The sequence below is a fragment of the Bos grunniens genome, chromosome 13 (assembly GCF_055505025.1).
Source record: "Bos grunniens cultivar Pamir isolate PY7600 chromosome 13, Bosgru_T2T1.0, whole genome shotgun sequence".
Lineage (NCBI taxonomy): Eukaryota > Metazoa > Chordata > Mammalia > Artiodactyla > Bovidae > Bos > Bos grunniens.
Genome location: NC_141177.1, coordinates 58,435,535 through 58,458,392, shown reverse-complemented (window position 1 = coordinate 58,458,392; position 22,858 = coordinate 58,435,535). Strand labels below are relative to the sequence as shown.

At 45.3% G+C, this 22,858-nt stretch overlaps 1 protein-coding gene and 1 long non-coding RNA gene across 41 annotated transcripts in view; one reads left to right on the top strand and one right to left on the bottom strand.

The window, feature by feature from the left end:
- The window catches only part of LOC147361056 (uncharacterized), a 35,462-nt gene extending 30,815 nt beyond the window's left edge, over window positions 1-4,647 (bottom strand). For both annotated transcript variants that reach the window (XR_015139667.1, XR_015139666.1), the window contains exons 1-2: window positions 4,520-4,647; window positions 2,570-2,880 (exon numbers count right to left, since the gene is read on the bottom strand). This is a non-coding gene — a long non-coding RNA (uncharacterized LOC147361056). The remainder of the gene's footprint in view (window positions 1-2,569; window positions 2,881-4,519) is intronic.
- KIAA1217 (KIAA1217 ortholog) overlaps window positions 1-22,858 on the top strand; it is an 820,709-nt gene that overhangs the window by 501,583 nt on the left and 296,268 nt on the right. For 5 of the 39 annotated variants that reach the window (XM_086334388.1, XM_086334380.1, XM_086334379.1 and 2 more), the window contains exon 1: window positions 16,844-17,054. The exons of 27 other annotated variants lie outside the window; for them this stretch is intronic. In XM_086334388.1, the coding sequence (XP_086190514.1) occupies window positions 16,953-17,054 (102 nt within the window). In that variant the 5' untranslated portion in view covers window positions 16,844-16,952. Of the gene's footprint in view, window positions 1-2,537; window positions 2,679-16,843; window positions 17,055-22,858 lie in introns of those variants that run through there. 7 more of the 39 variants (XM_086334393.1, XM_086334390.1, XM_086334386.1 and 4 more) reach the window with 3 other exon arrangements.

Sequence of the window (22,858 nt, the reverse complement as noted above, 5' to 3'; positions counted from 1 at the left end):
TCTCCAATGCATGAAAGTGAAAAGGGAAAGTGAAGTCGCTCAGTCGTGTCCGACTCAGCAGCCCTATGGACTGCAGCCTACCAGGCTCCTCCGTCCATGGGGTTTTCCAGGCAAGAGTACTGGAGTGGGGTGCCATTGCCTTCACCGTAGACCACCAGGGAAGTCCCTAAAATAGGTTAGAGGAAAGAAATTCAAGAGAAAGAATTTATTTGCCATCCATGTCCATCATGGATACCTAAAATGTTGCTAAATTTAGAAACAAAATAGCCCATGTGAAAGAGGCTTCCCTGGTGGCTCAGATGGTAAAGACAAAATAGCCCATAGACATGCATATTTTGAACTCTGACTTGGTTAGTGTGGTGCTGAGTTGCTATCAGGCAAGCAGGCAAGTCGCGGTGCCATTAAAACCTGGTCCTGCTTGATGGTTTCCTCATTTGGGGTATGGTAGGAAAAAACAGTACTAGACTGGTCATCTCTCAGCAAATCTTGGCATTTCTGCCTGGCCCTCCCATCTGTTATCCTAATTGCTAGGATTACTGCTCAAAACTTTCCCTGCTCCATATAGTTCAAGATTGTCACGTATCATAATGATGTCCTCGTTGATTACAGAAGTCTTCGGTCAGTGAACAGTGAATGCATTCATCAAGTTGTTTCCACATCTGAGTTGTTTGTGGGACTGTCTCCACTTGCTTGACTTTCAGATTCTGACTTTCTCCCTCTCTTTTCCAAGCTCAAACTCGGTAAGTAAAACCTGAGATATTGTCATTTCCTAAATAATCCAAAGAGAAGATCTGGCCAAATTTAAAAGCCCTCTGACTGCTGTATCAACTTGCCCATGCTCCTCTCCCTAATGGAACTTTAAGGAATAACCATCATTGAGTAGAGCCTCCACGTCATCTTGGATCTCACCGAACAGAGCCTTGATATGGTTATTTTTTTTTCCTGCATTGTTTGTTGCTCACTGGGTAAAGCACAGGCCTGGGCTTCATCTGACTGTGTTTTCACCTCGAAGAGGCAGTAATTAAATCTCTGACATTGTGCTGCCTTCAAGGAGTGTTCCAACTCAGGCTGCTGTATTAAACCAGCGTAGTTCTCCGTTCTCTTGGAAGGTAGTGTCTCATCTATGGACAGTGAATGATGGCGGTGCCAACTCTCAGAAGAGTCAGGGCTGGGACCCCAAGCATCTACTGTTCCTTCCATGCAAAGGGCCATTCTGAGTTTGCAAAGATGGTGTTCTTACCTGTTACCGCCCTCTCTGCAAATAACCTGAGCAGCTTCAGCACGGTGTGGGGGTTAGTACTTGCTCTCTGACCTTTGAGGACAGATCTGTTGAAGCTGGTTGCAGTTTGCAGCAGGATCTGTGGCAAATTGGAGCAGGCTTCACGCTCAGCCCCTGCCTCTCCCAGCACCCCGCGGTGTTATAGTTGATTCTGCTGGGAGCTGCCTTGAGGTGCATCCCAGCTCCCTGCTCAGCCCCCCTGAAGAATTTTCCGTGATGGCATTTGCTGGGTGTTTGACATCATTGTTGTAAAGTCTCACAGTTTTGGAGCAACTCCCACTCAAACCTTTCTGGTACCTCAGTGTCATCGGTTTTGGACTTGGGGGTTTGAGGTGTGTCTGGGGTAAATTTAGAAGCAAGAAGAAAGGGTGCTGAGCCCAATATCACCAAATTTGGCAGAAATTTGTTCCAAGCTTTAGACCAACATTGGGGATTCCATAAAATCAGGGATAGTGCAGAATGAATGAAAGAAAGGAGGAGTAAATATCAAACAACCTGTTGACCCTTTCCCAGAAAAGTCAGGAACGTGAATTTCAGTGCTTTCGTGGTAACATGTATAAGCCAGGACAAAAGTACAAAAGCTATGAGTCTGTTAGGAAGGAGTTAAAAAAAATTCTCAACAGTTTCTCCTACCACCTCTACAAACATAGAGGCCAAGAGAAAATGCACACGCATACACACACTCACATTCCAGCAAAGAACCTGTTTTGCAAGTTTTGCTGGTAAAAAGCAGGAAGGGGGTTGCTGGAGAGTCTAGTGAAAAAGCCTTAGGAGTATTCATAGAAGGTTTTTCAAAACTAAGTTTTCAGGGTAATTTTATCCTGCAGAGAGAGGCGCATGGACCACTGTAGGCTTTTCTTCAACTGCTTAAGAGCATTGTTAGACAGGGAGGGGCAGATTAACGGATGCCTATAATTTTGATCATTGTTTTCTGCAAAACAGCTCAGGCTTTGAAAAACGAAGCCATCATTCTTGGCAAGGTTTCTGCCAACAGCACAAATTATACCGTGCAGAGATCCAAAGCCCCTAAAAAGGTTTCATTAATGAACAATTTCAGAGGACTGTTTAAGTCTTCACCCGACAGGTAACGTTGGCCCGCAGGCAGGTGGGGTTAGGGTTTCCGTGGAGATTTATGATGTCATGCTTGAAAGAGCATGTCAAGACAGCCAATTTAACAAGTAGCTACTCAAAAAGTCCTATAGGCTGGAAGTAGCTGTTATGCAAATGACAAAAGAGTTTCACTGGGAAAAACTGTGAAAGAAAACCGTAGAGACATGGAGGGGGGTTTACCTGACAGCCCAGGAGATGACTCCGGAGTCCAGTAGAGACGAAACCTTCCAGAAGCTGAATTAGATTTTCTGCTTTAACTGCCATTTCACCTGTGGAGCTCCAGGTACAGGTAAATCTGGATTCTGTTTCTTCCAAGTTCTCGCAGAAAATTATCTGGAAACATTGTGAGGTCTGTTTCTCTGCATTGTTCTCTTGGCAGGAAGCACTGAATCAATAAGCATGGCTTTCCCACACCGAATGTTCGAGTGTTCCTGCTTCGGGGTGTGTTTTTCAGGGCTTTTTATTGAATGAACTGAGATTTTTGAATAGAGCTGAAAAACAAGTGATGCATTATGCATTATGCTGATTCTGCCCTGTAAATAACGCTATAAAAAATGCCTAGATAAGGGTTAGAAGGACGATCTGGGAACTGAGATATTATATATATTTGTGGATTATTCCCAGATGTTGGTTTCTTGCTCTCGCTCTCTTTTTTTCCTTTAACTCTTAGAACAGACCTGAAATTGGGACTGTGTGTATTTTTGTATTTTCAAGTTGAAAAATGCCCAAAATACAACCCATGGAATCATATAGAACTAGGTTTATGAACCTTATACTTTTTTTTTCTATTTAAATTGGAGGATAATTGCTTTACAATGTTGTGTTGTACACTTTTATTTAAGTGTGTCTGTATATTTTTCTCACAGCAACGTTTTACAAGACTAGAAAAATATCCTGTTTGAGATATCAGGGTTTCTGGGCATGAAGGAAGTAGGAATTGTAAATTCTAAGACAGATAAAGGCTTCTAGGGTGGGGGGATTGGTTGATAAAACTAGTTTTTAAAGCGTGCTTTCAGAAGGAAACCTCACTTTGGTGGTACGAGGTTTTCTGTTTGCATCAGTTACTAGCAAGCCTGAGTAAACAGTCTTGCCAGCGATATGGGTGTGATAACAATCGAAGGTAGCAGTGTGTCTGCGAAGTTGAATTAAAGGGGTTAGCTTGGGGGCGTCAGGCTGCCATGTGAATAGTTAGGTACACCAAGCTGAAAAGGCAATGAAAATCATTTATTTTTCTCTTTCATGCACTGCATAAGGTGAAAACACAGCGTTAAGAGTAAAGATACCTGTGAAATGGGGATTTGGGCTTTTGAAAGCAAAACTATTTAGGAGCACGTGGACAGGATTTAGCATATTTGAGAAAGCCTCCTGAAATTTGGCCATCCAATTATGTGAATTAACTCCAGCATTGATAACCATATTAAATTGTTGGGTGACCACCCCAGTTACTGCAGAAAAGCAGTTCGAGTGACGGAGAACTCTGTCCCTAACATCACAACACCTGGGTGTTGAATCCGTCTCCTACCTGTGTCACTTTAGGAAAGTAAATTCATGTCCTTAAGCCTCAGTTTTCTCCTCCCTGAGATGGGAGTGATAATCATGGTGTGGTGAGGACAAAATACGTGCAGCACAGTTCTCAGAATGCATGCTCCACGAATTAGCGGTTGTTTCTATTTACTACTTCTGTGGTCCTGAACTGTTGGTAACAGGGTTTCATCTTTCACTTCATCTTATCATTGTAACAGCCCAGTGAGATTAGTCCACTCTTTTAATTCCCACTTCACAGATGAAGAAACCGTGGCTCAGAGAGATACTGAGATATAGAACATAAGCTGTCCTTCTACATTTCCTGCTATTTTTTCCCCTCCTTTTAGAGATCTCTAAAAAAAAACAAAACAAAACATTAATGGGTTCCCGAAATGACTGCCTGAGGCAACTATTACTTCTGTTATAAAGTAATTAAAATACAAAATGTTAAGTGTGTCAAAGGAGCTGGGATATTCGTGTTTTTACATTAATTATATTTGTGGCACTTTTTCTAGACAGGCTAGAGAGAAGTGATATTATTTTACTTTTTCCTGGCAGCTATTGATAGAGCTTCTCCCTTCAAAGACTTACAGGGTTGACTCTTACCTGCTTTCGATGTTTCTGGGCCCTGCAAGAAGAGTCGGGTTTTGCTGTTACCTGAGCAAGAAATTAAGTCACCGGGAGGTTGTGGGAACAGCCACAGGGAGCCAGGGTCGGATACACTGTCTTTTCTCTTTTGTATTCTAGACCTTGGCACCTCCCTCCCAGACCAAAACAGTCCATAATTATATTCTACATCCGTTGTGTGTCAGAGACAAATATGTTTTTCATTGTGTTATTTTTAACAGCAGGGTTTTCAGCCAGAGAAAACACTCTCTTAGTTCCAGGGTTTTCCTAATGATTGCTCTGATGTTTCCAAGTTGTCCACCTCAGGCTGTTCAGAATTGTTAGTGTTCCCTACTCCCAGAAGAAAGTTCTTAGCAGGAGTGGTGGTAGGGTCATCGAGAGGAATCCTAAAAGCATTCTGATCTCTGAGCTACCGAGGGTGAACTTACTCTGTCCTAGATAATTCACTAAAAGTGATTATCTGAACGGCAGCAGACTGTATGGTGCCCAGCTCTAGTTTGGGACCCGGGGCAAAGCTCTGATTATCTCAAGGGCAGAGTCTGCAGGCAAAGATGGATTTCATTCAAAGTTTCGATTCCAAATATGAACCACCGTGCTGCAGGTTTAAAGTAGAAACCAGTCATGAAATCAAACAGCCACAGGGTGCCGAAATTCCACGTAGGTTCCGAGTCACTAATGAATATTCTAATTTTCTTTTATTTGACCCACAGACCCTGTTTTAGAAGTCCATTAAGCTTTTTGTTGCACTTAATTGTTGTATTGCTCAGAGATTATCTGCTGACTCCTAAGTAGTGATTGCATCTAGAAACATGTTTTGCACCCATCAGGGTTTAGTAAAGATTTATTGAATCACAGGAACTGAACACAGGGACTCAAGGCCCAGGTTGCCTGGATGCAAATCTTGCCTCCATCACTTACTAGTAGTAGCGAGATTTCCTATTGAAGAACAAAACTGCTGCTGCTAAGTCAGTCGTGTCCGACTCTGTGTGACCCCATAGACGGCAGCCCACCAGGCTCCCCCGTCCCTGGGATTCTCCAGGCAAGAACACTGGAGTAGGTTGCCATTTCCTTCTCTAATTCATGAAAGTGAAAAGTGAAAGTTAGGTCGCTCAGTCGTGTCCGAGTCTTCGAGACCCCATGGACTGCAGCCCATCAGGCTCCTCCGTCCATGGGATTTTCCAGGCAAGAGTACTGGAGTGGGGTGCCATTGCCTTCTCTGATGCATATTACAAATAAGATGTAATGTCTGAATTTTAAAAGCCTCTTAGGACAAGGAGTTGTGATCTTTCATTACAGTTGACCCTTGAACAGTGCAGGTATAAAATCCACATATAACTTTCGATTCTCCTAAAATTCATTTACTACTGAGTTGGACACGACTGAGCGACTTCACTTTGACTTTTCACTTTCATGCATTGGAGAAGGAAATGGCAAGCCACTCCAGTGTTCTTGCCTGGAGAATCCCAGGGACAGGGGAGCCTGGTGGGCTGCCGTCTCTGGGGTCGCACAGAGTCAGACACGACTGAAGCGACTTAGCAGCAGTAGCAGCCTACTAGTAGTAGGGCTACTACTACTGCTAGTTCCAGGTGACTGGAAGCCTTACAGGTGACATAAACAGTCGATTAACACGTTTTGTATGTTATATTTATTTATAAGTGTATCTTACAATCAAATGAACTGGAGGAAAAAATCATAAGGAAGAGAAAGTACATTTACAGTGAATGCGTGCTCAGTCGGTTCAGTCGTGTCCAACTCTTTGCAGCCCTATGGACTGTAGACCGCCAAGCTTCTCTGTCCATGGGATTCTCCTGGCAAGAATACTAGAGTGGGTTGCCATTTCCTTCTCCAGGGAATCTTCCCATCCCAGGGATCGAACCTACGTCTCCTGTGTCTAATGCATCGGAGGTAGATTCTTTACCCAATGAGCCACAGGGAAGCCCCACATTTACAGTACATATACAGTATTTATTGAAAAAATTCCGCATATAAGTGGACCGACCCAGTTCAAACTCATGTTGTTCAGAGGTCAACTGTGTTGTAGTTTTCTCTTTTAAAAAAGATTTTGAGAATTGTTTCTTCGGAAAGAAAGGCACTGCAATCTAGCAGTTCAGGATGTGGAACTAGGACTTTCTTTGGGGGAGGCGTGCGTGAAGCTCTTCTAAATAAGAAGGAAGATGTTTTCCATAAGCTGCTTAGGCTCAGACCCGGGTCCTTGCAATTCATCGACTTCAGTTTGTCGGAAACACTCCTGTTTTGAACCGGATGGGAAGTTGTTTGCAAAAATCTGTTTATTTAAAAAAAAAAAAGTCATCCTGGAAAATGGCGGTACCCGAGGAGATGTTGCTTTTCTCGTCAATGTGAGGCTGAGAAGGGACCAGCAGGTGGACTGGGCAGGGCCTTCCTGCCTCCCAGTTTTCTTTCCTTAACTTTTTTTAAGCTGGAGAAGCATAATTTGGTGAAAGCAAACATTCCTCAGGAACTCGAGTTCAGGATTTTTTTTTTTTTTTAATGTTTATTTATTCGTGGCTGCTTTAGGTCTTAATTTAGGTACAAGGGCTTCTCTCAAGTTAGGGTTACTCTCTAGTTGGGGCTCCCGGGCTCAGCAGTTGCAGCATAGAGGCCTGGTTGCCCCACAGCATGTGGGCTTCCCAGGTGGCAGGAGTGGTTAAGAACCCACTTACCAGTGCGGGAGATGTAAGAAATGCAGTCAGGAAGACTGCCTGGAGGAGGGCATGGCAACCCACTCTAGTATTCTTGCCTGGGAAATCCCATGGACAGAGGAGCCCTCGAGCCATAGTCCTTGCAGCTGCAAAGAGTTGGTTGGACACAACTTAGCAACTCAACAGCATACTCCAGTGCAAAATAAAAAGTTAAAAAAAAAAAAAGGAATTCTGGAGGACCTTAGGGAGGGACCAGAGAAGAGCAAAAGGTGGAGACTGGGGTGAGCTTTATCCCAGTGACAGGAAGTTCTGCTGCGTTTGCGTCCTTTCATAGGCAGCAGGAACAGTTCTGAGCTGCTCCTTTGTGTGAACAAGAGTAAATGTAAACTATTACATGTTTGGAGAAATCTTTTTCTAGAGATCTTACAGAAAGGAGCATGACTTTATGTGCTGACATGAGTACAGTCTGTCCGAGGTTAAGGGTAGGTGGTAGCTTCTGTGGCCTCTTAGAGCCCTAGAATTCTAGCTTGAGGCTTCCCCTCACACATGCTTCTCTTCACTTCCACCCCTGCCCAGCTGCTCAAGATTAAGTAACAGAGGCGAACTTCCCTGGTGATGCAGTGGTTAAGATTCTGAGCTGCCAAAGCATGGTCCAGTTATAGAGGACCATTTGCAGTTTCTTCTTTTGGGGAGAGAGTATGTGCATATGTTTACAATGGTGAGAAGAATTACCCCCAAAATGGTTGGGGAACTAAGATCCCATGTGGCTCATGGCACAGCCAATAAATAAATATATAAACAAAGAAGTTTGTGTTAAAAACTATTAATCAATGAATTAAAAAACAAAAGAAAATTAATATAATAGATTAAGCAACAGAAGTGATAATGGAGTTCCCACCAGCATTTTTACTGGTGTTCACAAATGCAGATGCTCATGTCAGTTTCCATAAACTCGACGGTGATGCTGTCCTCCGAGCCGTGGTCCCTCCCTGCCTGTCTGCCCTGCTCTGCACTCTGCTCAGATGCACAGGATGGACAGCCAAGACCCCATTGAGAGGTGCTTTTATTGATCCACAGTGAGCACTGTGAACTTTCTAGAAGGGCCTTTCTTCAGCATTACTACCTACCACTCAGAAGGAAAGTAGGGTTCGGCCACATACACTTTTTGGAATAGCTGGGGAAATGGGTTCGGAGGGACCCTTGGTAATTTCCTGCCTTTGACATTAAGAATGTTTGTAAACACCCCTGAGAATGTCACATGAGTGTCACATCGCAGGCGTCATTAGTCAGGTAAATGTGCCTCCATCCTGCTGGTGCACAGGGACTTTTTTTTTCATTGTTTTTTTGAATTTTGTAGCAGGAAAGGTTACGTGGGCTTCCTTCACTTTGACTGTAACTTTATTTGAGTCCATGTTCAGGTATGTGTTAAGACTGCAGGAGATAGCAATTCTAGCCAGTGGACTTGTTGTTGTTCAGTCTCTTAGCTGTGTCCTACTTTTTGCGACTCCAGGAACTGCAGCCCACCAGGCTTCCCTGTCCTTCACTAACTCCTGGAGTTTGCTCAGACTCATGTCCATTGAATCAGTGATGCCATCCAACCATCTTGTCCTCTGTCGTCTTTTCTCCTCCTGCCCTCAGTCTTTTCCAGCATTAGGGTCTTTTCTAGTAAGTCGGCTCTGTATCAGTACTCTTGGCCAGAGTATTGGAGCTTCAGCTTCAGCATCAGTCCTTCCAATAAATATTCAGGGTTGATTTCCTTTATGATTGACTGGTTTGATCTCCTTGCTGTCCAAGGGACTTTCAGAGTCTACTCGAGCACCACAGTTTGAAAGCATCAATTCTTTGGCACTCAGGCCTCTTTAGGGTCCAACCCTCAGATCTGTACGTGACTACTGGAAAAACCGTAGCTTTGACTGTATGGACCTCTGTTGGTAAAGTGATGTCTTTGCTTTTTAATATGCTGTCTAGGTTTTTCATAAAGGACCATTTTAAATTTCTTCTTTGGGGAATGTATGTTTGTGTTTATAATGGTGAGAAGAACCCAAACTGATTTAGAGCTAGTCTCTCCTCAGAGCAATTAAAGTAGTGACCCTATAGTCTATTCACTTGACCCTTTCTAATTGCTGTTTCGATAATTTCTCTTTTCTTTCCCTGTTATGAACAGCACTGCTGTGACTTTCTGTGCTGCTGTGCAGGTGTCAGTAAATCTGAAACACAAATTCCTAGATGTCAGATTACTAGTTTTCTACTGTTCTTTTACAGGGCTTACTCATATTGAAAAGTATTGCCCAATTTTCCCTCAAAAAGACTAATCAATTTATTCTGTCAACATGAGTGCTTGGGAGTCAGTTACGGTACATTCAGATAATACAGTTCTCTGCAGTCACGCCAGTAAATGAAATAGACTGGATGTGCAGGTGTGGACATGTAACCAAGCCATGTTAAGTGAGCAATACAATTTATTACATTAAGTAAGCAATATTATGCACAGAGCAATGTAGACAGTGGGATCCTATTTATTTTTAAAAGGCCTGATCCAAAACCTTGTTTATTTTCTGTGTACTTATCATTCCATTAAACATTTCTAGAATGATACCTGTATCAGAAAGAAGGACACATGGGCTGGTGAAGATGTAAGCTTTTATTTTTAACTTCTAGACTTCTCCACTGTTTGTATTTTTACTGAGGACATAGTACTCCCCTGGAGCCTAGCCCATGTTCTTCCAGAGCAGCCAGCCATTCCAGGTGGGCTGGGAAGTGACTTTCTCCATCTCGTGTGCCAGCCCAGGAGAAGATTTGCACTTTGATGGCATTGTCCCTTGAAGATGGAGGGCTAAGTCTTATTCCCAGCAGACACTTCCCTGAACTGTTTTATTCTGGTCATGGTCCCACTTTCCTAAATAAACGCTCTTTGGGGTTCTGAACCTCAGGTGTGTTTGGATTCAACATGTTTAAGCTGCCTGAACTTGTCATACAACAGCAGTAAGTTCACCTTCCCTTGATCACGTCATCATCTGACCCATTATATAAAACATTCACTTCACATTCACATGGAAGTACTTTACAACCAACCTTCACCCCTTTCCAGTTAGTGGGGGATCCTTTTGGGATAAAAGGTGCTTAGGCTTTGTTAAGTCTGTAACTATACAACTGTGATTCCGTTTCCTCAGTGAGGGTGGAAAAAAAAATCCGTGTTTTAATATCCGGAATATCTAGATTTGAAAAGATTTTTGTTTTACAAGTTGAGAACAGAAGACATCCTGTCAGAGGTTGCCTTTGAAAAGAAAAGAAATAACATTTCTTTTTGCTCCCAAATCACTGAAGAAAGCTTGAGTCATTATTTTAAACTCCAGCTCCTTTTTAATTCAGATGCCTGGAGTTCATTAAAACCCGCAAGTGATGTATTCGTTCCTTTCACACAAATCAGTAGAGATCTCCACTGTAATTATCAATAGACTTTTCTACCTTTCTCCTTCTCAAAAGCTTCTTTTGAAACTTTACCTTCTTTCCTGGATATATTCTTTTTTGGCTTCTTAAAATATCACAGTTCTGCTGCAAAGTACAAATATTTGCAAAAGGGAACCAGTATAAAGTAAGTGCCTCTTCACGTGGTAGTTTGTGAAGAACTGTGTGCCTGGCGCTAGTTGGTTAACCTAAGACATAATGAGGAACTACTGCTTACAGAGAAAAGGGTGGGATAGTGGCTGTGATGTGCAAAACAAGGAAAGCTGTAATTTAAGCAATTCCATTAAAGAGAATATAATTACTGTAGCCTCAGTGTGGTGGCAGGTCACTTTTAAGCCTAATTGAACTTTTTCTGTATCATTGGAGAAATGGAATGAACTTTGGTATCGTGGGGTAAATACAAAATTTTCTTCTTCCAAGTTTTAAATACCACTGGCTTTTTAAGACATGTACATCCAAATCTAAAATGCCTTTATGCATGCCAACATAACACAATAAAAATTTTCCCTGTATGTATTCAAACCACTGCAAGTAAGTACATTGTAATGCCCACAATTATTAGATAGCATCTAATGGTTAGATAGCATCACCAACTCAATGGACATGAATTTGTGCAAACTCTGGGAGATAGTGGAGAACAGAGGAGCCTGGCGTGTTAGTCAGACACACTTAGCAACAGAATATCAACAACGCTCACAATTACTACTCTATGCTGAAACTTTCACACAAGGTATCTCACAATCTTCTCAAAAACCCTACCAACCTACATATAAACGTCCATGTAAATAAGGAAACCAAGGCTCAGAAGAATCTAGACAGTTGATTCTCTTTAATTTAATTTTTATTTTATATTGGAATATGTGGTGGTTTAGTCAGTAGGTTGTATCCGACTCTGCGACCCGAAGGACTGTAGCCCACCAGGCTCCTCTGTCCACGGGATTTTCCAGGCAAGAATACTGGAACAGGTTGCCGTTTCCTCCTCCAGGGGTCTGCCCCACCCAGGGAGCCGGCCTGGGTCTCCTGCATCGCAGGCGGGTTCTTGTGTTAGTTTCATGTGTATAGCAAAGTGAATCAGTTGTACATAGTCCATTTTTTTCAGATTCTTTTCCCATATAGGTTATTACAGAGTATTGAGTAGAGTTCCCTGTGCTATACACTAGGTCCTCGTTGGTTATCTATTTTATGTTTTTAGATTTTTTTGATGTGGACCATATATAAAATCTTTACTGAATTTGTTACAGTATTGCGTCGGTTTTTTGTTTTGCTTTTTTGACCCTGCGGTATGTAGGATCTTAATTCCCCAACCAGGGATTGCACCCGAACCCCCTTTATTGGAAGGCAAAGTCCTAACCACTGGACCACCAGGGAAGTCCTGGTTATCCATTTTATATATAGTAGTGTGTATATGTTAATCCCAAACTCCTAGTTAATTCTTTAGGCAACTGAACTGAGATTTGAACCCAGCATTTCTGACGCAAACCTACAGCATTTTCCTGGGATCGCAAGGTGTTCTCTATGAAAAGTACTGTTCATTTCACGAGGGTGAATTTCCAAACAGGGAATCCTAATCACACAGGGCATGGTTTACCTCTTGCCTCTGTAGGCTCACCTCCTCTTTTGCACCTCCGACCTTCTTTGCCATTTCAACATTACTTTTAAAGGGTTGGCCAGGGCGAACTTGCGGGCTTTGGAGTAAGTAATCCACGTTTGGCTACTTGTTAGCAGTTTTTCTGAAGACAAACCTGGAGATGGTGCGTCAGGAATGCACTTAGAAAGCAGCCTTCCTCCTGGCCTTAGAGGAAGAAAGCCTCCTACATCCATCACATCTCTTCCTTTGAAACCTGCGCTCCATGTACACACCTTTAGAACTCACCGCAGTGGAAAAATAGTGCCTAGTGGTTCTCAGACACGAACATTCACAAAACGGTGTGGCTCCTAACCCTTTGCATAATATCCTGCAAACATGCTCTGTCCTGTTGCCAATATTTTTACAAGTGATTGCAAAAGTTCTCACTGGACTAGAAGGGACAAACTGGGCAACTTTCACAGGTAAATTCCTGGTACCGGGCAGAATAAGTGTGGGTCCCAGGCATCAGGCCTGGGGCCACGTTCTCCAGACAGGCCTGGGCAAGGACTTCTACAGATTGTGACAAGCCACCAAAACTTGGTAGAATTAGGAGTTTTTACTTCTGAATCAAATTTCTTAAATTAAGACGGTGAAAAAAGTCAGATGATCGGTAAACACTGAGCTCAGATTCCTTTATGATATTTTCTGCTAGCACTGTGTTGCAGCTGCCCCCATTAAGATGGGGGTACAAATCCCTGGAGTCATCACAGCTCCCTATTTTCCATCCCCCACCTGTCTCCCTAACCTGCCTGGCTCCCACGGTGGATGGCCCCTGCTGTTTTCATTCTGTGTATGCTTGTTCCTGTGAGGCACTGTTGGGAGGTGGGAGGAATCTGGCCTTTGTTGTTGGACAGACTTAGGTTTGGGAACTGGTTCTGCCAGTTGCTATTTGTGTGGTCTTGGGCAAGTCCCTTAATCTGAGGAAGTTTCTATTTCTGCATCCATAAAAAAAGGGCTAAGACCTCTAGCCCAGCCAGGTGGTACACGGATCAGAGGCAGAGTGTGAGAAGTACTTACCCCAGTCCCTGGCAGGGGGCCGATGTTCGATTCCCAGAAACAGTAGAAACTGTGAGCTGGAAACATCTCCCAAAGCACTTTGTTTAAATATTTTCTTATTTATTTGGCTGCACCCGGTCAAAAATGTAGCACACAGGATCTTTATTTGTGGCATATGGGATCTAGTTCTCTAACCAGGTATCGAACCCTGGGCCCCTTGCACTGGGAGGTTGGAGTCTTAGCCACTGGACCACCAGGGAAGTCCACTGACAAAGCATTTTATGAGAAGGGACCAATGTCTACCCATCAAAGTCTTAAGTACTCATTGGTTGTTCAAGGTGGGAGGCTGCCTAGAGCCACTGCACAGAACATCCTGATTTTTTGGAGGACTTGAAGCTGGGCATTGGCCGGTCCGACGTTACTGTTTCTTCCAAGCAAAACTGGTACAGAGCCAGTGACTTTCTGCGACTCTCAAAAAGGCCCTGGAGTGTGGTTTTAGGGACTGTGTGAAAGTGCCTCTTGAATTACTAAGTGTGAGAATACTTTGGCCTCCTGAATTGAAGAGCCGACTCATTGGAAAAGACCCTGATGCTGGGAAAGATTGAGGGCAGGAGGAGAAGAGGGGAGACAGAGGATGAGACGGTTGGATAGCATTAGAGACTCAATGGGACTCAATGGACATGAGTTTGAGCAAACTCTGGGAGATAGTAAAGGATGGGGAAGCCCGTCACACTGTCGTTCATGGAGTTGTAGAGAGTTGGACACGACTTAGCAACTGAACAGCAGCAACAAAGTAAGGTAGCCTTTCCCGTCTCCAGGGGATCTTAGTTTTGATTAGTACGCAGATGACACAGTGACTCAGGATCTTCGGATTTAGAAAGAATGAACTGCTGTCCTGTCATTCACTCATTCATCAGTGTGGGCTGAGTCTCTAGGTTGGACCAGTCCTGGGATTATAGCAGTCCTGACAAGGCCACTGCCTTCAGGGAGCTTGGACTCTTAAAGAGGGGGTGGGAGGGAGAGGCAGAGGAGAAGACATAACAGGGATAATAAATTCAGATTGAGAAAAAAATGCGAAAGAAATAAAGAGGGCTGTGTGTGTGTGTGAGTGGATCCCATTGTGCAGGCAGCGGGGCAAGGCCTTGAAGAGGTGCAGTAAGCGGGGGTCCTGATGACAGGAAGGGCTCTGTTGGTTTGAAGAACCAGCTGACTTGGGAGAGGTGACTGGGGTCCTTGTCAGCCCAAAGGAGTTTGGGCTTTATTTGTCTTTTTAAAATATTTGTTTATTATTTCATTTATTTGGCTGTGTCTTTTTAAAATATTTGTTATTTCATTTATTTGGCTGTGTCGGGTCTTGGTTGCGGTACACAGGCTCTCAAGTTGCATACAGGCTTAGTTATCAAGCAGCGTGTGGGATCATAGTTCACCAAGCAGGGATTGAACACCTTGCCCCCTGCATTGGAAGGCAGACTCTTAACCACTGGACCACCAGGGGAGTCTCTGGGCTTTATCCCTTGTGTAGCACAACTGGTTGTAATCAGAAGAGTGTAGAGTAGTGTTAGCTTTTGTTCAGGTGTTACTTAATGCAGAAGTCCCTTGAGGGTGGGGGAGGGTTATAACCAAGCCAGTCTCTGCTCCCTCCATCTCTGGGATGTCTCCATAGAGGTGTTTTGGGTCCCCACAGCCCCTCATAACCCACAGTTTGGCCCCAGTGCAGGCAGTTACAGAGTCTTGAGGGTCTGTGATTTGTCCCCCAGGACCCCTCGCCTGGTGTCCAGAAACATGATCCAGTATTCTTGTCATTAACCCAGAGGTCAAAGGCGGGTACTTCTTTTTTTGTCTGCATTTTTCATAATTCTCAACACTTCCACTGGCCTCATGTACTGTGTGCACACTTAGATCACTAAATCATTTCCCCTCGACCACAGAATAATTGTAAGTCGATGCAGCAACTGTCTGAAACAGGATACATGTGTCATGCGTCCCTGAGTTTGGGTTTTTCCAATGACCTTGTGATACATCAAACCTTAGCCTTCCCCTCATCTGCTCTCAACTAAAAAAAATCACTTACTTATATTTCAGTCCAACTCAGTTTTTTTGTTTTGTGATAGTTGATTTGAGGTAAAATATTGTTAACAGTGAGCTTCCTAGGTGGCTCAGTGGTAAAGAATCCCCCTGCCAGGGCAGGAGATATGGGTTCGATCCCTGGACCAGGAAGATCCCCTGAAGAAGGAAATGGCAACCCACTCCAGTATCCTTGCCTGGGAAATCCCATGGGCAGAGGAGCCTGGTGAGCAACTGTTCATGGGGTTGCAAAAGAGTTGGACCTGACTTTTGAGACTAAACAGTTGACAAGAGTGGAAACCACCAGCTCCCCTGTGGAATCCACAAGGTGGTACCCAGAGAAGGCTGGCAGAACTGTGCGGTGTAGAGCGTGTGAGTCCCTCTGGCACCATTAACACTGGGCATTGTTCACCTTGGGTGTGTTTGTAAAAATTATGGAAGTACTGAAAAAATGAGTAGATAGCATTCAATGCCTCATCTTACAGGTAAAGAAACAGCCTTAGAGAGGTGATGTGAGTTGAGTTGACCTCACCCTTTGGGGTATTCAGACTTCGGACTCCGAGTGACCCCTTGCACACCAGCTTGTGTGTTTTGGAGACCACGTTCTGAGAACCAACAGCTGGCGTGGAGGGTGGCACAGGTCCTGCCATCTGGAAATCTGAGACATGTTCTTTGGGTAGATTTCAACTTTTGGGTGTCGGAGCCTCCCCACCTGTTGATTCTACTCTAGAAGTTCCACCTGGTGTGTTTTGAGGCAGATGTGGCCAACCTTGACTGCACTGCCTTGGACGATGAGGCAGTTTGACCAACCACTGAGGTGGATGGAGGCCGTTGGCAATTTGAGATTTGGTTCATGGGGATGGAGACAGGATAAATATGTTGTGGTGTGAGCTAAGACCTGAAACGGCCCGTGAACGTGCACTGCCCGGCTGCGCTGATGGACTGCCCGCTCCATCCGACTCAAATTCTCTTAAAGCTTTTTAAAAATTAATTAATTAATTGTTGGCTGTGCCAGGTCTTCATTGCTGTGCTCAGGCTTTCTCTAGTTGCAGAGAGCGGGGGCTACTCTTTGTTTCGGTGAGCGGGCTTCTCCTTGCAGTGTCTTCTCTGGTTGCAGAGCACAGGCTCTGGGGCGCATGGGCTTCAGTAGTTGTGGCACACGGGCTTAGTTGCCCCGAGGCATGTGGGATCTTCTTGGACCAGGGATCTAACCTGTGTCCCCTGCATCGGCAGGCAGATTTTTAGTATCTGGGCCACCAGGGAAGTCCTTGAATTTTCTTTAATGAGTGGTGGGCAGGCCGAGCCCATTTGGCCAGGTGAAATATACGTAAGAGAGGCACCGTCTGCCCTCCTTTTTGGCGTCCACATCCAGATTTACCTAAACCCCTCCCAAGTGGCATATGCATAGCTATGAAAAACCGGTATTTTCTACCCATGAATCACACCCCAAATCCTGGGCCTCCCTCTGTCAGGGGTGCGGCAGGCCAGCTTCCGGGAAGGGTGGGCACGGCTGAAGGCCGCGGAGTGCAGAGGGGGCAGGTCCCGCCCGCTGCCAGGGGATCCGCCGGGTTACTGCTGATGTCTGCTTTTGGATCTGGACATGGAGCCATCTGCGTGCCCTTCTGTCAAAAGGCCAGACACGGATGGAGGCTTCCTGAGTTTCTGCTGTCGGGGGCCCTGCCGTGCAGCAGACAAGAACAAGGTACAGAAGTGGCCTGATTCTGGGGGTTGCTGCCCCTCCCTGGGGGTCTCTCCTTTGCTGTGTCATGCCTTCCTGACTTCCTGGGCATCTCACCTGAGGCCTGAGTTCTTCCTGGCCACTTGGTGCTGGGGGAGAGCCAGAGGGGGCCATGGGTCACTGTGATTTCTTTTAAGTTAAATTATGTTTCGGGGCTGAGGATAACTGCCCACAGCAGTTCAACCTTGTTTAATGGTAATTAGATTGCTTTTCTTTACTCTGAAAAATCCCTTCATTTTCTGTACAAAAGGCAGGAAGCATTTTTCTGTGATTATACAGAACGTCCCCAGGTAAGATGTAATCCATCTTCACCACGCTGAACCCTGAAATAATGAGTCTGGATTTGGAAATGCCACAAAGAGTAGAAAACCAAGTGCTTTTGGTTAAGAATTTTCTCAGCTGCTTTTTCTTCCTTCCTCCTCCTGCTTTGGTTCAGAATTGTTGAGTTTGGTTAAGAGACTCAAACCTGAGCAACTGCTTCTGAACTGGTCTGGATTGCCTTTTCAAAGCGTGAGGTCTGGCGTGTGCCATCTTGTTCCCTCCTCACTTAATCCGTACACACAGGCAGTGCCGAGCTCCTATGGGAGCCCGCAGAGTGTGGACAGTGGAGACCTTACCTCTCCTTGCTGCCCCGGAAGTTGACCAGCTCTCTTCCCACGAGGAAGACGCTTTGGGGCCACAGAGGCAGCAAAGAGACTTTGGCTGCAGCTGACGTTTAAAAAAAAGGAAAAGAAAAATTTCAAGAATGAAAAGCCCTAAAACAGGAATTCGTTGGATGAGTCTGTCATTTCATGTGCCTGGCTTTCCACTGCCAGAATCAAGGTGTTCTGAAAAAGAGCTTTAGGAAATGAGTCATGGTTACCAAATTCGATGTAGGGCTAGGATGAAGGGAAGAGGTGAGTTTTCTTGAAGGAACTGTGACCACCTGTGGTTTTAGAAACTTGAGTTTTAAGTTGTATTAGAAACGTTTGGCAACATGAGGGTTTGGGGTGTGTGTGTGTGTGTGTGTGTGTGTGTGTCTGTTTGTGTGTGCGTGTGAATGAGTTTTTTCTGCCACCTTCTCAGTCATGGAGGTTGGTTCCCTGGCCCAGAGTGCCTTGTTTAGTTGTCTTTGGGCTGAGCTAATTAATACCCAGGTTTGGCTGCCTGATGCTAAGAGCTGACTCATTGGAAAAGACCCTGATACTGGGAAAGATTGAAGGCAGGAGAAGAGGACAACAGAGGATGAGATGGCTGTATGGCATCACCAACTTGAGGGACATGAGTTTGAGCAAGCTCCTGGACTTGGTGATGGACAGGGAAGCCTGGCGTGCTGCGGTCCATGGGGTCACAAAGAGTCGGACACGACTGAGCAACTGAATACCGAGCTGGCAGCAGCAGAACTGGAGATCCATGGGGAATAATAGCAGGATAAAACACAGAAAGGTCATGGGCAGGAGGAAGAAGATGCTAGTCTTTGACATGAAGAGAGAGAGGCCCAGGGACTAAGGACCATAAAATTTGGACTAGACAGAGCAAAAGAGCTTGAGTACCTATAAATGTATTCAGCCAAGATGGTCAGATGGAGAAGGCAATGGCACCCCACTCCAGTACTCTTGCCTGGAAAATCCCATGGACAGAGGAGCCTGGGAGGCTGCAGTCCATGGGGTTGCTGAGTCGGACACGACTGGGCGACTTCACTTTCACTTTTCACTTTGATGCAATAGAGAAGGAAATGGCAACCCACTCCAGTGTCTTGCTTGGAGAATCCCAGGGACAGGGAAGCCTGGTGGGCTGCCGTCTATGGGGTTGCACAGAGTCGGACACGACTGAAGCGACTTAGCAGCAGCAGCAGAAAAACGGTCAGAAACAACTTTTTTCAAAGAAGATATGAGTGGAGTGAGGTCAGGGAATTCACAGTCATCGTACTGCTGGTCTGATAAAGAAAGGTAATGAGTTGTGCCCCCTTTCAGAACGGAGCATTCAAGAGCTTCTCATTTTAGAGAGGACCGTTTCGTTTCTACCTGGTTTTCTTTCTCTTCCTTTTTTTTGGGCGGGGTGGGGGGGTTGTGCTGCATGGCTTGTGGTGTTAGTTCCTGGGCCACGGTTCTGGTCACTGGACTACCAAGGAATTCTCCTACCTGGCTTTCTAATGGCTTTTTAAAACTTGAGTCTATGAGGAAATGCAAAGGAAGCCATCATTAGAATTGACCAGCCAGAAGTGCCAGCCATATTCTTGATGGAGGATGGGGTGGGCCTTGGAACCACATCCCCAGTTCCCCAAGACTGACTCGAACCTGCGTCCAGCTGGACCCCTGATTCCCTCATGCAGCTCCAAGACCCTGTTCTCGCCTAGTTAAGTCTTCTTCTTGATCTGAGAGTCAAAACTAACTCAGAGCAAATTCCAACTCAGAGAGTCAGAGAACACAGCAGCTGAAAGTTATATCCAGCCATCCCCAGGTGACAGAGGTCACTGAAGCCAGAAAGCTTAGGGGACTTACTCAGGGTCACAGCTCAGCCTTCCTGAGTCTTGTGAGAATTTAACCCTTTTTTTAACTTTAAAAAATTTATTTATTTTTGGCTGTGCTGGGTTTTTGTTGCTGCGTAGGGGCTTTCTCTAGTTGCAGTGAGCAGGCTTCTCACTGAGGTGACTTCTCTTGCCGCAGAGCCTGGGTTCTCGGGTGCATGGGCTTCAGTAGTTGTGATGCACAGGCTTAGTTGGCCCAGAGCATGTGGAATCTTTTCAGACCAGGGATCCAACACGTGTCCCCTGCATTGGCAGGTGAATTCTCAACAACTGCACCGCCAGGGAAGTCCTGACCCTTCTTGAGGAAGGGCAGAAGGCTATGGATAAGGCAGGGCGTCTTAGGAGTCCCAGGTGGCTTCGGCACACATCCCGATGGCTCCCCTGGGCCCCAGTGTCCTGCCTTTTGATGCCCCTTGACCTGATTCAGGCCCTGCCTCCTGACTCCTCCTCTGGCTCTTCCTTCAGTGGACCGCTCAGGGTACCCTAAGAAGCTGGATGGTGGTTCTGCCCATGAAGCATTCTGCCCCAGGCTCATGCATCTCTGTGAACAACTCTGTGCGTACCCTCTGTGACAAGTGTATGCCACACAGGAAAGGAAAATGATTGTAGGTAGAAAGGGAAACTATTATATACTTAGCTTTTTATTGTATTATCCACAGCCCAAATGAGTGAGTGTGTGAACACTTGCACACACACAGTGTCATGGAGTGTTTGAAATCCTGACTGGCTTTGAAAATCTGAGGTTGGGACTTACCCGGGGGTCCAGGGGTTGAGACTTCGAAAGCACAGGATGTGGGTTCGAACTCTGGTAGGAGAACTAAAATCCTACATACCTCTCAAGGCTGAGAAACCAAGACATAAAGCAAACAATATTATAACAAATTCAGTGAACACTTAAAAAACTAGCCACACCAAAAAAAAAAAATCTTAAAAAAAAGAGAATCTGAGGCTATTTGCAAGGACCTTTCAGTTCTTCAGCAGGTTTTTCCTCCAATTGTCCCTCTGCTTGGGCCACTCAATGTGTAAAAGTACATAGTTATACCACCCCTAGGTTTCCACTAATTGTTTCATCTATAGGCTGTGTTTAATACATTACACCCTGAAAGCTGTCTGCCTGCTATCTTAACTCCAAAAATCTGAACATAGGGCCAGTATAAACTTAGGTTCAGTGTTGAACGGTGAAATTTAAGTAAAATAAAAATAGTATACTCACGTTAAACTGAATAAAGGGGATACGTTTGTGAAAGATCCAAGCTGAGAATGGGGACCTGTGACTCGGACTGCAGTCTGTTATTAAAGAGGAGCATTATGGGGACTAAACACAGAGCCAGCCCAGGTGCAAAGAGCACTCAGAAAATCTCTGTCATCCAGGGGGCTTACGGTTTAATGAGCCTGTAGACACCAATCAGTGTTGTGTCATCACAAGGGTGATCGCTTTCTCCAGCAGGCGATTTTCCCTCAAAGCCCTGGGCTCCGGGGCAGCTCTTGGAAGATGAAGCCCTGTCTGATTCTAGCAGACACGTGTGGGCATAAGTTAAGCTACTTCTGCCCTGTTCAATTGTGATGGAATTCCAGCTCAAGTCATCAGGGGACGGTGTTTGCAAGGAACTCTGCTGCTTTTTTTTTTTTTTTTAAGCAGATCTATCTTTCTGTGTGTTGGTGTTTGTGAGTGTTTCTCTTTTCATTTTTTTCTGGCTTCACCACAAGGCATGTGGGATCTTAGTTCCCCATCCAAGGATTGAACCTAAGCCCCCTGCAGTGGAAGTGTGGAGTCCTAACCACTGGACTACCAAGGAAGTCCTAGCCTTTCTTTCAGTAGGAAAATGAGAGCACAGATTTTTCCCAGATTAAATGGGGCAGTTTCTCATAGTCTTTCCAGGTCACTTGGAATTACCCTAATGGGAACTTTGTCAAAATACTTGGCATTAAAAATGGGCCCTATTTTGGGGGAGTCCCTTTTGGAAAGTCCTGAATTCTGGAGCTGCACTCTAGCCTGGGCACCCCTGAAGGTGTCAGACTCACAGGGGAGCCTGGGGGTGCCCTGCAGACTGCCCTGCAGAAGGGGTCTGTCCCAGGCATGAGGGAGAATGCTCTATCTTGGGCTTCCAACGCCCCTCACCCTTTCTCCTCTAGAGAAAGCAGGGTGTGAGAGGAAACCCAAACAGACTTCTACTTTAATCCCTGCCCCTAGGCCCCACCCCCAGCACATCCACACACCCACACACACACACACCCCCATCCCAAGGTTGAGATTGTTCCTCCTGTGACACTGGATTCTGAAGGGCCAGACCATTCATCTGTGTTTGGCTCAGTTGTTCTAACAAGCTTAGGTGTCGAAATCCGACATTTTCCCATGGCTTTACAATTCAGTCCTACAGATCTGTCCTCCTGCAGGAAACCGGGGTGGGGGGGGGCGGGGCTTCCTTGGGTTTGTTTTTCTCACCCTGTAAAGAAATCAGAAAGGTTAAGGCTTCATTAGGAAACCTTGAGTGGGAAGGAAAGATCATGAGAATCAAACTGCTCACATTGTAGAGGCATAAACCCGGATTTCTGTGTGTGCAGTGCCGGCTGGAGAGACGAAGACGGGGTCAGACCTCTTAGATGGATCAGCAAGGAGATGCAGCAAAAGAGCAGTTATGCTTCTGGCAGCATGTTTTCATGTATATTCCTTAGAAGGGCTCTCTCCAAATGGATAGTGAAGCCTCTCACGAGGCAGATACCAGGGAAAACAAAGTATTTGCTGTATTCATTTGTGCCACAGTCAACATTTGAATTGTGAAAACACTTGTGTATGTGTGAGTGTGTGTGAGTGTGTGTGTGTGTGTGTGTGTGTGTGTGTATGGGCCGTGCAGCAGGTGAGATCAAAGTTCCCCAACCAAGGATCGAATCTGTGTCCCCTGCAGTGAAAGCATGGAGTCTTAACCGCTGGACCGCAAGGGAAGTCCCAAAAGGCACAAGCATTTTTAAAAAGACAATGTTGAGATGTAAAACTCTCAGCTTTATCCAACTACCACCTCTTGCCTAGACTTGACAGGAGTAATTAAATCCTGCAAAGTGACACGGTCTCGCCTCACCTCTTCTATCTGTGGACGGAAGTGGCTCTTCTTTACCTTAGTCTGCCCAGAGGAAACAGAGAAGGCAATGGCACCCCACTCCAGTACTCCTGCGTGGAAAATCCCATGGACGGAGGAGCCTGGTAGGTTGCAGTCCATGGGGTCGCTAAGAGTCAGACACGACTGAGCGACTTCACTTTCACTTTTCA